This window comes from Narcine bancroftii, chromosome 13 (genome assembly GCF_036971445.1).
Source record: "Narcine bancroftii isolate sNarBan1 chromosome 13, sNarBan1.hap1, whole genome shotgun sequence".
In the NCBI taxonomy this organism is placed as follows: Eukaryota; Metazoa; Chordata; class Chondrichthyes; order Torpediniformes; family Narcinidae; genus Narcine; species Narcine bancroftii.
The window spans coordinates 68,509,180-68,524,811 of NC_091481.1; the positions used below are offsets into that span (position 1 = coordinate 68,509,180).

The 15,632-nt window shown below is 46.8% G+C and overlaps 1 protein-coding gene across 1 annotated transcript in view; it reads left to right on the top strand.

The window, feature by feature from the left end:
- Nucleotides 1–3,592: 3,592 nt before the first annotated feature.
- The window catches only part of poldip3 (polymerase (DNA-directed), delta interacting protein 3), a 28,491-nt gene continuing 16,451 nt past the window's right edge, over nucleotides 3,593–15,632 (top strand). The window contains exons 1-2 of the mRNA XM_069909973.1: nucleotides 3,593–3,686; nucleotides 10,743–11,163. Of these exons, the coding sequence (XP_069766074.1) occupies nucleotides 3,628–3,686; nucleotides 10,743–11,163 (480 nt within the window). The 5' untranslated portion in view covers nucleotides 3,593–3,627. The remainder of the gene's footprint in view (nucleotides 3,687–10,742; nucleotides 11,164–15,632) is intronic.

The window sequence follows — 15,632 nt, forward strand, 5'->3', positions numbered from 1 at the left end:
ACAAGGACTGCCTAAAGAAATCTCTTGGTGCCTGCCACATTGACCACCGCCAGTGGGCTGATAACGCCTCAAACCGTGCATCTTGGCGCCTCACAGTTTGGCGGGCAGCAACCTCCTTTGAAGAAGACCGCAGAGCCCACCTCACTGACAAAAGGCAAAGGAGGAAAAACCCAACACCCAACCCCAACCAACCAATTTTCCCCTGCAACCGCTGCAATCGTGTCTGCCTGTCCCGCATCGGACTTGTCAGCCACAAACGAGCCTGCAGCTGACGTGGACTTTTTACCCCCTCCATAAATCTTCGTCCGCGAAGCCAAGCCAAAGAGAAAGAAGAGACTGTTTAACGTTTTCCTACGCTCTTTAATAAATTGTGCAAGTGTGTGTTTTATTCCTGTTACAATTTTCCCCACACGCTCTTCTATAAATTGTAGTGTGTTATTGAAAACTACGTGTGATTGCAAACCCTTGTGTCCAGACTAGTCTCTCTGTTATTCCATAGAATCTGATATTTTTTTCTCAACACGGCAGAGGAGTTGTTTGTGATAGTACAGATTCTATCACAAATGTGTATATGTACATATGTACAGATTGTAGTGTAGGGTGACTGTGATTGGCTGAGAGTGTAGCCACATCTACTGGCACGTCTTAAAGGGTACCCTGAGGAATTGATACAGCCGCCCATTCGCTTAGAAGACCATGAAAGGTCGATCTTCTTAAAAGACTGGAGCATATCACAAGTAGGTCGACCAGTCCAGAAATACCGTGTATTTTCCACCATTGACTTACGTTCGGCCTATCATCAGCTCCCGATCCGCTGAGAAGACCGGCCTTTGAAGCGAATGGGCAGCTGTATCAATTCCTCAGGGTACCCTTTGGGGTCACAAATGGCATCGTGGTCTTCCAGCAGAAAATGGACCGGATGGTAGACCAGAATGGGCTGACTGCTACTTTCCCGTATCTGGACAATGTCACCATCTGCGGCCATGACAAGAGGATCACGATGCCAACCTTGAGAAATTTTTTCAGATTGCAATTCGGCTGAAACTTGACCTACAATTTCGACAAGTGTGTCTTCCGGACCACTTGGCTCGCAATTCTGGGTTGTGTGGTGGAGAATGGCATTGTCATGCTGGACCCTGACCACATGTGTCCCCTCATGGACTTGCCCCCACCCCCCACACCCAGAAGTCACTCAGACCCTGCCTGGGATTTTTCTCTTACTATGCCCAATGGGTTCCACACTATGCGACAAGGCACGGCCACTCATCAAGACCACCTCCTTCCCCCTGTCAACCAAAGCCAGAGCGGCCTTCGACTGCATCAAATCAGACATCGCTGCTGCAACGCTGCACGCCATCAATAAGTCTATTCCGTTCCAAGTCATGAGCGATGCATCCGACTTTGCACTGGCAGGCACTTTGAACCAGGCCGGCCGGCTGGTAGCCTTCTTCTCCAGTACCCTCCAGGGTCCTGAGAGCCAACTCTCCTCTGTCGAGAAGGAGGCCCAGGCCATAGTCAAAGCAGTACGTCGTTGGAGACATTTTCTCACTGGCAGGCGCTTTACGCTGCTGAATGACCAACGCGCAGTCTCCTTCATGTTTAGCAATACCCAGCAAGGTAAGATCAAGAATGACAAAATCGCCAGGTGGAGAATCGAGCTCTCCACCTTTAATTATGACATACTGTATCGGCCAGGTAAACTCAACAACCCACTAGATGAGCTCTCCAGAGGGACTTCCGCCAACATGCAACTGGACAGGTGCAGAAACTCCATGAGGAGCTCTGTCATCCAGGGGTCACTAGGTTCGCGCACTTTGTCAAAGCTCGCAACCTGCCCTACACAGTCGAGGAGATTCGCTCCATGACCCGAGCCTGCCCAGTGTGCACTGAGTGCAAGCCCCACTTCTTCCGTCCGGAGAACACCCACGTCATCAAAGCCACCCGCCCCTTTAACATTTCAGCGTAGACTTTAAGGGACCCCTAACATCGACCAACCGTAACACCTACATCCTTATGGCCATTGACGAGTACTCCCACTTCCCATTTGCTGTGCCCTGCTCGGACATGACTGCCTCCTCAGTTATAGAGGCCCTGCACTGCATCTTCGCCATCTTCAAGTACCCCAGATAAATCCACAGTGACAGGGGGTCCTCGTTTATGAGCACAGAGCTGCGGCAGTATCTCTGGAGCGTGGTATTGCTTCAAGCAGGACTGCCAGCTATAACCCATGCGGTAATGGGCAAGTCGAAAGAGAATGCCACCGTCTGGAAAGCGGTTACGCTTGCCCTCCGGTCCAAAGGTCTCCCCACCTCTCACTGGCAGGACGTGCTCACTAGTGCCCTACACTCCATCCGCTCCCTCCTATGCACCGTGACCAATGTGACCCCCCACCATGAAAGAAAGTTCTCTTTCCCAAGGAAATCCGAGTCGGGTATGACCATACCGGCATGGCTCATGGTTCCCGGTCCGGCCCTCTTACAACGTCATGTCCGGTACTCAAAGAACGTCCCCTTGGTTGACCGAATGACTGTGCTCCATGCAAACCTGCATTATGCTTACGTTGAGTACTCGGATGGGCGGGAGGACACAGTCTCGGTAAAGGACCTAGCCCAAGCCAGATCAGGTGCAGCCTCCCATCCTCTCCCTATTCCTTCTCCCCCAGGTCATGTGCTTGAACACAGGGACCAGCACCACCCCACCAGTTCAGGCTGTCGACAACGCCACTGGGGAATTGAGCGAAGCAGTGGCTGCTCCCTACGGGCCTGCCGGCGACACAACTCCGGCGACCCCAATCCCGACGTCACAGCTGTCACGCCAGATGGTCAGGCCCCCCGACCGGTACAGTCCTTAACCTCCATCTACCCTGGGGTAGAAGGGGTGAATGTGATAGTACAGATTCTATTACTAATGTGCATATGTACATTTATACAGGTTGTCGTGTAGGATGACTGTGATTGGCTGAGAGTGTAGCCATGCCTACTGGCAGGTCTTAAAGGGTTGCTCCTAGCCAGACCAGGTCATTCTGGACTGGTCGACCTACTTGTGATATGCTCCAGCCTTTTAGTTAATAAAAGCCTTGGTTTGAATCAACAAGTCTTTGGTTCTTTCGACGCGCACTACATTGTTTTAACTGAAACCAGAGAAGTCAATGTTAATGCCATCCGGTTGGATGGGGCCCAGATGGAAGATGAGGTATTGTTCCTCCAATCTGTGTGTGTTTTCTCAGTCTGGCAGGGCATGAGATCATGGACTGGAGGCAAATCTGCGGACACTCGGTGACTCTGGGAGGACGATTGTTTTGATTCTAATTGTAAGTCCGACTGTAAGAGGCAATTCCTGCCAGTGGCAAAACTGTCCACCTTGCAACAGGCAAAACAAAAAGAAATTTCATGTCATATGACACTCTTTTATTTCTATGACAATAAATTGAATCTTGAAATATGTCAGCAAGGGAATGGGACGGGGCATTGAAATGGGAGGGCACTGGGAGATCATGAATGTTGCTCCCACCCACTCTCTGAGCTGCCGTTTCGAGATTCGGGTCCGGTTGCGTTTTGTGTCGGCCCTTCCTGAGTGGCGCGGGCCACCGTACTCATCCGCGCTCCCTGCCCAGTACTCGGGACGGCTATGGCGGACTACTCGCTGGACGACATCATTCGGAGGCGCGGACTGCGCGTTAAAGGCAGGTGAGGAGACGGTGCGGGCGGCCGTGAGGCGTAGCCGCGACCCCAGGTTTGGGGGTTCGGGTCCTGGACCTCATCCCCTCCGCCCGGGGACCCCTTTGGAAAACTCATTGGAAAGGGAAGTTCGGCTGGCGCCGCGCACCTCAGCCTGCGCCCGCCCCCGCTGTTCGCTGATTGGCTGCTGGGTGTGGAAGCGGAGTTGTCATTGGTTGGAACTGGTGTCAGTCTGGAGGAGAAGCAAGAATGGTTGTCGCGCAGGGAACGGGCCCAGAAGCGGCTTGGCTCTCGTCTTCAAGCATCCAGCCCACCCCGGGGTCATGGGCACCCAATTCTCCCTCACATCTGGACCCCTCTCCCTTTCACTCCCCATCATTTTCTAATCCAATCTTTGCCCCCCCCCACATACACACACTCACTCACTATTCAGACCCCTCACTCCAAATACCTCCCACTGCCAGGACCTCTCAATATCTCTTACCCCCCCCACTTTACTGTCCAGACCCTTAATCTCTTCCACTCTCCTGCACTGTTGAGATCCCTTTCTCTCACCTCCCCCTCTGGATATCTTTCTTTCCTCCTCTTTCAACCCCCCCCCCCTCATCTCTGGATTCCTTTCTCCCTCCCCTCACATCTGTTCAACTGCCTTTCTCCCTCTTCCCCTTCACTCTCTGCACTTTCTACCCCCCCCAACCTTCACCTCAACCCCCACCCCACTTTCTGGACCACTCTCTTACTTCCATCCCCCCCCCACCCACCGTTTACTTTCTGAGCCCTCTCACTCTCCTCCCCGTCTCATTTTCCAGACCCCTTTCTCTTTCTGGACCCCTCTCTTCCTCCACCCCATTCCACCACCCCCCTCCCCCTCCAGCTTTCTGGTCCCAGTCACTTTCTTTCCTCCCTGGATTCCAATCCCAAAAGCCTTTTAATCACTTTCACAACTTGAAATGGTATTTTCAAGGAGTGTCCCATATCTGCAGATCTGTGTTCTTGGAATTAAAAATTAAATAAAAACACTACAGATGATGAACATCTGAAATAAAACCAGAAAATACTGGAAACAATCAGGAGGTTCGGCAACATCTGTGGAAAATAAGGTTGAACTGTGCCTTCTGGCCTACTACTTTTGTTTCCAAAGTGTAACTTCAATTTTCTCACTATTAAATCTCACCAGTTACTCGACACCCAATCCTCCAACCTATCTATAGCTCGTTGAAGTTACCAAGTTTCGGATTGTGGATCTGATGGAGTCTCTTCCCAAAACAAACCTTCACATTGCATCATGGAGGCGTTCAGTGTATAAACCAGCTTTTTGGCCAACTGCGTCCATACTGACATTCAGGCAGTTATTTGTGCCAATCCTATTTTATCTTTCCTTTGTTCCCATTTTCTTCTGGATTCTGTCACTCACCTGCCTGTTACACTGGACAAAAGGTTTCCTTTCCGAAAAACAATTGGGGATTATGACGGACAACTTCATAATTTCAGATTTGCTGGCTCACGTAGGAAATATTAAATTAACTTTTTATTAAATTTAACATGTTTCATTGCATAATGATGCTGATACATTGCATTAGTTCAACTGACCTGAAAAATGTTTTGCAGCTGATTTTTGTTTGTGCTCAGCATCTGATGCCTGTCGTGTCAGCATTGATGGATTCCAGGTGCCCTGATACTGCTTTTCCATGATTGCAACATCCTAGTGAAACCTTTCACCATGTTTTTCACCGTCTGCAGCAAGATCAGCAGGGAAGAATGCAGAAAAATTCATTCTCAGTGATATGTTGCACTTCATAGTTTTGTAGGCTTGAAGTAGATTTAAAATATGACAGGAAATCACAAAAATAGGTTTTATCTAAAATAGGGTACAGGATCGGAAAATTTTAAGTTCATTTTTGTGGTCAGCGTCCCATATCCATAAAATACACCCAAAAGCATTCAGGAAGCAAAATCTGTCTGGCGATATTGCACTGAGCTGTGCATCTTTGGGAAGTGGAAGAAAGGCAGAGCAGTGCAAGGCCAGAATTGAATGCCAGTCCCTGCTGCTGTGAGACGGTGTTTGTCCTAGCTGTGTGTTGCTGTGCTTCTTTGCCATTAAACCACTTTTCTGCCTCTGATTTCCAATGAAATGCAGATTATAGAATTATTGACTTTCAATTTCAACAGCTTTACCAGCCAGCTGTTGTCTTTCCACTTGTACCTATCTCCTTCATGCTAGTTATGTGGTTATAAGGGACAGGTTTTTGCCTTCCTCTCTCTAAAACCTTTGTTTTAACCCAGCTGCTGTTTCTTTGTCTTGAATCCCATGGTGCTTTACCCTTAGAATCAGTTTGGTAAGTATTTGCCTAGCCCCTCAAATTTGCTGACTTGTTGATCCTCCTCATTACCTCCTTTTTTAAAAAATTTAAAAAAAAATTTCACACTAAGAAACTATATTGACCAAAATACACATAAACGTTTCCCTCTTGAATATACGCAGTGTCATTTTCTCCCCTTTTCCTTCTCTCCCTCCTTCCCACCCCCCTCCCCACCCACTCAATGTTCAACATATATTCATTACCTCCTTTAAGAAAAGTTCTATCAGGTCGGTTAGACTAACTGATTCCTCCGAGAAACACAAAAGCTGCAGATGCTGGTTTCTTGAACTGGAGGAACTCAGCAGGTCTGTCAGCATCCATGGGTAGAAATGGTCAGTCAGTGTTTCAGGTCAATTCATACTGAGTGATTATTATATTTATGCCTCCCTAAATTAAATTTATGTTCCCAAAAATTGCTTTTTCAATATAATTTGTCCACCCCCCTGCTGTGCCTTTAGCTAAAATTGGCCCCTTGTGAAAAGTTGGACAGGTCAGAATAGAAGTGAGATGAAAGTGAAAGGAAGCTTGAACTCGGAGTTACTATGGCAGATTGAATGAAAGTGGCTGGTAAAGCAGTCAACCATTGGGTGTTTGTTTTCTCCAACATAGGGGCAGCCACATCATGACCTCTAAATGCCATACTCTAGACTGGAAGAAGTGTGGTCAATTAATGCTTTACCTGAAATAACTACAATAAAATCCCCATTATCCTGAATTCAAGTAATTGGCAAAAAAAAAATCAGGTTGATGAATCATCTCAATACCAAGTCATGCCACTGCAAAGATGTGGCATCCCATCCCACCATTCAAAACCCAAATACAGTAAACCTCCAGTATCTGGCACCTGTGGGGATTGGTGGATGCTGGATGAGTGAATTTTCCGCTTGCTTGAGATTGCGTGTTGCGTGAATTGGTGAACTAACTGCTGATGGGGTGCCAATTTTAATCTCTTTTTTTTTACCTTTTTTTTTTGCTGATTGTTTGAATTCCAGATAATGGTAGTTATTTCAGGTAAAGCATTAGGCCCTTTTCCACTGGCACCCCAGTTAATTGGCTGTGCAGTGTCCCAGGATAGGAAGCCCTTTGTGCTGCTTCCACTGGGCCACCCTCAACTGGGAACACTAATTGCTTTTCCACTGAACACAACTCATCCCTGGGGACTGGAGTGTTCTACCTTCAAGTGGAAACAGGTAACTTTCTGCTGTCCCTTTTCCACTGGTTTTATCAGCACGCTGGGGATTCAAGTAGGGGTAAAGGCGGTTAACCCCTGGCGTGAATAAGCATCATTTGACACCAGCGTTCAGACAGTATTCCTTTTCCACTGGATCCTGTCCCAGTAAATTCCCAGCGGAAAAGGGGCTATTAATTTACCATACTTTTACCAGTCCAGAGGACTGCATTTGGTGCTCATAATTTCAGATTTCTTGTATCACATACAACCCTGAGATTCTTTTACCTGCAGGTGCAGCAGAATTACCACTTATTGGTCGTGCAAAAAAAACTACACAATGTTCACATGTAAACAGATAAACAAATGTAAACAAACTCTGCAATGCAGAGAGGAAAAAACAATAAAATGCAAGAGTCGTTAAATGAGGCCCTGATTGAGTTTGTGGTTGAGTGATGGTGGAGGGTATCAGCTGTTCCTCATCCTGGTGGTGCGAGTCTTGTGACACCTATACTTTCCTGATGGTGGCAGCGAGAACGGAGAGTGTGCCGGGTGGTGTGGATCCTTGATGATTCCTGCTGCTCTCCAATGGTGGGGAGGGTTTTGCCTGTGATGTCCTGGGCTGTGTCCTCTACCTTTTGGAGAGCATCTGTTCAAGGGTATTGGTGTCCCAGCCGTGATGCAGTCGGTCAGCACACATCTCCAGAACTTTGCCAGGCTTTGGCCTCCCCTACATTGGAGAAAACACAAATTGGTTGACTACTTTACCGGCCACTTTCATTCAGTCTGCCGTTGCAACCCTGAGTTCTAATTTCCTTTCACTTCCACTCTGACCCATGTCTTCAACCTTTCCACAGAGGCCAACGTTAGCTAAAGGCACAGCAAGTACTGCATTGAGTTAAACGATGCAAGGTAATGGTTGTATTTGAATTTGCTAGTTCTGCTGTAGGTCAGCTATCTGTAATGTTGGGTCAGTTTCTTTCTCACTAACACTGCCTGGTCTGGGCTCACATTTCTGACCTGCGCATCACAGCTCTTGCATATCTCTTTGTTTTCTCTCTCCAACTGTCAAAATTGATTTAACAACAGGCGACTTCCTCAACAGCTTATCACTACCATAATCCAACAAGATGTTTCCTTTATCCCATCCATCCTTTCACCACTCTTTCTGCAATTACACAGCATAGAAACTGGCCCATTGTATCCATGCTACCCATGGCACTAATCCCATTTACCCTGCTAGGTCTGTAGCCTCAATTCCGTGGCAATTCAGGTACATATCTGGATGCTTAAATGTTGTCCACCTCCTCAGGTTCCCTCTAAATCCCTTAGCTTTCACATTAAACATTTGCTGTCCTGTCGTGGACACCTGCACCATGGGGAAAATTATTTTTGCAATCTGTCTCCCTCATAATTTTATTGTTTTCTATTAGAACACCCCTCAGTTTCTTCCACTCCAGAGGAAAGAAATTCAACCTCTCCAGTATCCTTACCTTTGCTACATAAAGTATGCTGAGTGTCCTGCTGAGTTTCTCCAGCGTTGTTTTTACTTCAACCACAGTGCTTGCAGACTTTGGTGTTTTACCTTCCTTTATATTCGCTGGAGGCAAATCCATGAACGCTCAGTGACTCTGCGGGGACTCTGTTTTGCTTCACTTTCTCTGACTGCAAGAGGCGCTTCAGGCAATTTCTGCTGATGGTGAATCTGTCTTTCTTGCGGCAGACTGAAGCAAATTCTGTGCAATATTACACCGTCTTTATTACATGACAATAAAGGAATCTTGAATAATTTAAATGTTTCAGTCAAGGCAACATCCTGGTGAATCTCCTCTGCATCCCTTTCTAGTGCAGTTGCATCTTTTCTACACTGCAATGACCAGAATTTTACATAATACTCCAGATGTGGTCTTAATGCGTGTTTTATAAAGCTGTGCTGTGATAGCCCAGCTCTTGTATTCAATGCCACGGGCATTGAAAGCAACCATTGGATATGCATTCCTCACCTTTTTTAATCTGTCTTGCCACTTGTATCCAAGGTCCCTTTGTTCAACAACACTCTGAAGGAGCCTACCATTTGTTCTGCACATCCCTTCTTTGGCTTCCCAAAACATCACCTGGCATTTGTAAGAATTAAGAATGGAAGTGAAAGAAGTGTTCCCTTAGCTTTCACATTAAACATTTGCTGTCCTGTCATGGACACCTGCACCATGGGGAAAATGATTTTTGCAATCTGTCTCCCTCATAATTTTATTGTTCTCTATTAGAACACCCCTCAGTTGGGTGTTCTGCCCAACATTCCAGCTGACTTGACGTTGGTTAAATAACCTTCCTTGCTATCCATGACACTGATTTCTGCAAGCTTAGCTACATTATCTGATGCATTCACATCCAAACTGTTTATGTATATGTCAAATATTATGGCTTCCAGCACCAATCCCCTGCCCAGTCCTCCAGTTACAAAAGCAATCCATTGCCAACCTTTCCCTAAAGTTCAGTTGGGCTGAGGAGTCTGTTTCTGAGCTCTATGAACCCTAATACCAGGTTTTTTTAAAAATCCAGTTAGCCAGGCTCCCCTGGATCACTTGGGCTCTCTCTTTCTGGATCTTCTGGTGTTGTTCCTCCAATTTACAGGGGTCTTGGAATAGTACATGAGGCCATGTACTATGAGGGAGTATGGGAGTTTGAGACAGAACTGAAATGGTCACTTGCCAACATTTTTTCATACCTTGATGAAGGCCTGAAGCCCAAAACATTGGTTATGTTTTTTTATCTTTGCTATATAAAGGACACTGTTTGACCTGAGTTTTTCCAGCACTGTGTTTTTTCAACCACGATGCCTACAGATTTCGTGCTTTTAAGTTTACCTGTTAGATTGACCAGTCTGTTGTTATGTGGTACATCCCCTTTCTCCTTTATAAAGGAGTGAGAGTCAGTCAGTAGTCTTCCAGACCTGCACCATGCCCTTAGACAGAGGGCTGGAAAATGGTGGAAGTTGTGCTGTTCCCTTGTTTCTTTTAGGAGTATTTTATCTGAGCCAAGTGTTTATTCTTCTAAAGATACAAAATCCTTTAATATGTTCCTTCTTTCACTTCCCATTCTTAACATTAAATCAGCTGAACATTAAATGTCCAGAAACCCACACGGGTCATGGGGAGAAAGTTCAGACTCCTTACAGACAGTGCCGAATGCGAACCCAGGTCACTGGTGCTGTGATAATGTTAACTTCTTAATTTTAAAAAATTTTAGCCATGGAAACAGGGCCTTCTGGCCCACAAGCCTGCGTTGTACAAATACACTAATTAGCCTACAAACCCCTCACAGACTGCACCGGATTTGAACCTTGATCGCTGGCGTTGTAACATCATTGCGCTAACCGTGGCACACGTGTTTCTTTTCCATCGTGTGCAAGCTTGACGTGTGTTTCTAGCATTTTCTGTTTTATTTCCGATTTCCAACCTCTGGAGTGCTTTGCTTACAGCTTTGTGCAGTGTGTGTTTGACTCTGAATGGTTCATTTGTGCTCCTTGTATTGTTGCAGACCGGTACCAAGTGGCAGGCCAATTGTTGGCGGGGTTAAGTCGCGGATTGGAGATCAGTTTGTAAACTTGAGCACGAGCTGGCCAGTCAGCAACTTCCAAAGGACTTTTGATGCCCGACAGAAGATTGGCATCACAGATGCTCGGCAGCGGTTAACCATCAGAGACGCTCGGGATCGCTTGGGGCAGAAGGACATGCGTTCCAAGATAACCCGGGGCCCCTCAAAGGTCCTTGATGCACGTGAAATGATCAATTCCAGGAAAAATCTCGACGGAACCGAGAAGGGGCTAGCGTCAAAAAAGGTTTTGGATGCTCGGGAACGGCTGAGCGCCAGGAGAAGTAGCCCAGCGGCAGCCACCGCTCCGGCCACCGGAACCATCAGCACAGGAGGCAGGATTACCAAAACAATCCAAGTACCTCAGGTGGAAACTTTTAACCTACTGCCTCAGTATATCTGGCAAAAAAAATGTTAACTGCAAACATTAACAGAATCGGTGTATATTGTGGCATGCTGTTACTGGAACTCCAGTCATTGCAAAAGCAGAGGAGTTATTGACTTCTATCACTGGTATTAATGTAATGTCCATGTCCAGGTGTAAAATGAGCATCATTCATGAGAGGTACTGCATGCTGTGAATTTTCACGGGAATTAATTATTAAGCATTCGTCTCCAATTTTTTTTTATTATGTGGGTTGACGGTGGGGTAAATTTTAAGTGGCAAATGTAAAGGTTCAGGTAGAAAGCTATCAGTAGGATGGGCCAACTGCATAACGGTGGTTGGGGATTAGACAACAAAGAGAACAAAGGTGGGCAAGAGAATCTCTTAAACAGGAAAGGCTGCAGACACTGTGATTGTAGTTCAATATACAAAAGTGCTGGAGAAACTCAGGTCACACAGCATCTATAGAAAGTAAAGGGTAACCAACATTTTGGTCCTGATATAAACTGGTTCAGTGAGTTGCACTGAGATGGAAGTAAGGACTCAAGCCCAGAGATGTGAATATATTACAATTCACTTCAGTACTCAGGGATTGCTGCACTGTCAAAAGTGTGGCCTTTTGTGTAAATTTTTAACTCCAATCCCATCTTTCCATTCAGATAGATTTAAAAGAACTCACGATACAGTAATGCAAGGCGCAAAGGTGCTGGAGAAGCTCAGCAGGTCACACAGTATCCTTAGGAAGTAAAGTTCTGGGCCTAAGCCCTCAGTCAAGCTGAGAGCAAAACGTAGGCAGGTGCCTGAATAAAAAAGGCTGGGGAGGAAGGGGCAAGGATAGGTCAACGGGTGGGAGGTGGGTTTGGGTGGGAGGGTAGAAGAAAAAAAAGCTGAGAAGAAATGTGGAAAACGTAGCTCTGAATGTAAAAGGAAGGGGTTTGGAAGCTGGAGAAGAGGAAAGAGAGACTCGCGAGAGGAGTCTAAAAGAAACTGGAGGTCGATGTTAATGCTGTCTGATTGTAAAGTGCCCAGACGGAATATAAGGTGTTGTTGTTCCAATTTGCAGATCACCTTGGTTTGGCAGTGCATGAGTCCATGGATGGCCATGTTGATGTGGAAAGGGTGTGTCGAATTAAAATGATTGGCCACTGGGTGGTCCCTGTTGATGCAGTGGCAAGAAAACAATCTCCTCGTCTGCTTCCAGTCTCTGTTGTAGAGGAGGCCACAATGAGAACACTGGATGCAGTAAATAACCCCTGCAGATTCACAAGTGAAGTGTTGCTTCATTTGGAAGGATTGTTTGGGGCCCCGAATGGTGGCAAGGGAGGACATGTGGGTGCAAGTGTAGCATTTCCTGTGGTCACAGGGGAAAGGTACCAAGGAGCCGATTAGCGGGAAAGGATGATTGGACAAAGGAGTCATGGAGGGAGTAGTCCCTGCGGAAGGTGGCGAGGGGAGGAGCAGGGAAGATGTATCTGGTTGTGGGATCATATTGTAGGTAGCGGGAATTGTTGGATACGGAAGCTGGTGGGGTGGTGGGTGATTACAAGGCCATCCTGTCCTTGTTGTATCTCAGGTTGGAGAGGGCCAGGGCAGACTTGCAGAAATAGGGGAGATGCAGATGAGGGCTGAATTGTGGGAGAGACATGTCTTTTGAACATCTGGATGATCTTACATGGAAGACTTAGTCCTGGGAGTAGATGCAGTGGAGATGGAGGATTTGAGAGTTCTTCCAGGGGACAGGGTGTGAAGGGGTAACTCTGGGAGTTGGTAGGTTTGTAGAAAATATCTGTTGAGAATTTGTCTCCTGAGTTGGAGGCAGAGAGATCGAGAAAGGTGAGATCATTGCCACAGATGGACCGAGTGAATGTAAAGTCGGGGTGAAAATTAACAGCAAAGTGGATAAAGTTGACGAGGTGATCATGGGTGCAGGAGGCAGTACCACTGTGGTCGTTGATGTCGCGGAGGAAGAGTTGAGCTCTGCCTGTGTAGGCTTGTAGCTTGTGGATTACTCCACATAGTAGTGATAAGCCAGGCATTGCTAGGATTCGTATGGATACTCATTGTAATACAATATATCTTTATGTTACTTGTCAATTAAATGTAAATATGGGAGGTATGATTAGAGGAGGGCTGGTCAAATCTGCTTAACATAAGCCACGTATGATAAACTTCAGATGTTTGAGAGCTGCAAGATAAGAAAAAAAAATTACATATACTTATTTACTCTTGCATGCATAATTTGTGGCAAAAAATTTATAATATAAATGTTAAGAAATACATGTATTTAATATTTATTTACGCAGGTAGTTTTTAAATGGCTCATTTTTATTAGTTTCAGTACACAAAAAGTACACAGATACACACCAAATATTTTCAAAATCCTGACTGATTTTTGTGGAATTCTCAGCCCAAGGAAGCTTTAGATGCTACTAGATACAGTAATTCCTCCTTGGGGAATTGAGGGTTGTGGGGAAAGATGAAATTGGGTTCATGGCCAGATCAGCTGTAATCTCACTGAATGTGGGAGCAGACTTAACGGGCTAGGTGGATGACTCCTGCTCCTTTTTCTGGTGTTCTTTTTCATTGCAGTTTCCACAGCCAAGCGCACGATGCAGGAAATGACCAGATGCAAAGCTGTCTCCTGTGGCAGCATGAAGCCAGGGAGCCCACAGCTCTGCTCATCCCTGTCCCACCCTCCTCCCCTTTTCCCATTCATAGCAACATAGAAACATAGAAGATAGGAGCAGGAGTAGGTCATTCGACCCTTCAAGCCTGCTCCACCATTGAACGAGATCATGGCTGATCTTAAAGTTCAGTACCCCGTCCCCGCCTTCTCTCCGTAACCTTTAATACCCTTATACTGAAGAAATAGATCTAATTCCCTCTTAAATAGATTTAATGAACCTGCCTCTACTGCCCTCTGTGGCAATGAATTCCACAGATTCACCACCCTCTGGGTAAAGAAATTCCTCCTCATCTCGGTCCTAAATGGTTTGCCTCTTATCCTCAAACCATGGCCCCGGGTTCTGGATTTTCCCATCATTGGAAACATCCCATCTGCATCCACTCTGTCCAGTCCTGCCAGAATTTTATGTCTCTATGAGATCCCCTCTCAATCTTCTAAACTCCAGCGAGTACAATCCCAATTTGCACAATCCCATTTGCCGGCAGGATGGGGGACGCAGCTGCTGGGAGTGGAGGTTGGGGTATGGAGTGGTCTAACCTCTGCACTGCCTGGTGCTGACTCTCCATCCAGTTTAATGTTCCACTAACTGGAACTTTACCGCTGTGTCTGTCCTGGCTTGGTGCCTGGATAAGATCCTCATTGAGGACTCCCTCCAATCTCTCCTCCCCGTCTCCATCATCTTGCTTTCCCCCTCTGTCAGAGTGCCTGTCTTGGACAGACACCTCACCTCTAGGCCAGACCATGCCTCATCAGGGCTCTCCTGTCCCAGCCCTGGCTTACAGACCTCTGCCGTCACTCCCTCAGAGAACCCGCAGCTTTGCCCTACCCTCCTACAGCAACCCCACATTGGCAGCTCTCTGTTGTGATGTGTCAAGGCTCGAGCAAGGAGAACCTGACTTGGGTGTGCGTTGCTCACTCCCCTCCTCTTCAGGGGCAATTCCTCCAGCGCCCACACCTCTTCCCTCTCCTTGTCACACAACCAGGGCTGTGACTGCAGGGATTTAGAGTGTCCTGGGGCAGCCACAAGAGTGCTGATATCTCCAGTATCCTCACATGGGCTACCGGCTCTCTGCCTCTCCTCTTTGGGTGGCTCATTGTGGGCAGGGCCACCTGGCTCCAGAGAGCTTTGGTGCCCCAAGCAGGCTGAACTTTCGTCCCACGGATGCCAACCAGCCGAGACTTGCACGACTCCTCCCTGACCATGCCTCTGCACTCCTTCCTGGACACCAGGGGGTACCTGAAGGAGGAGCTTCCTCCACCTATTGCAACCATGGTCACTAACACTGACACTTGTTTGATTCCTACCTCAGCCAATGTATTTTCGCGACCCTCACATTATAATTCAAAAATCCACATGTGGCTCGCGAGCCATGGTTTGGCTATCCCTGGATGAGAGTGACACTAAAGTTGGTGATGAGGATACCAATGAAGGTTGTCTAAGGCAGCAGCAGAATGTAGATCAACTTGAAAGATGGGAGAAGCAAAGGCAGGTTGAATTTAATCCCAATAAGTGTGAGGTAATGAATTTTGAAAAGTCAAAAATGGGTAGGACACGAATAGTAAATGTAGAGCACTTAGGAATGTGGATGAACAGAGGGACCTTGGGCTTCTAAGTCTGTAGTTTCCTGAAAATAGCAACACAAGACGATAGGGTGATGGAGAAGGCCTCCACACGTCAGGATTTGGAATACAAAATTAGGTTGTCACAGCTTTATAAAACCCTGATTAGGCCACACCTGGAGGGTTGGGTGGAGTTCTGGTCATC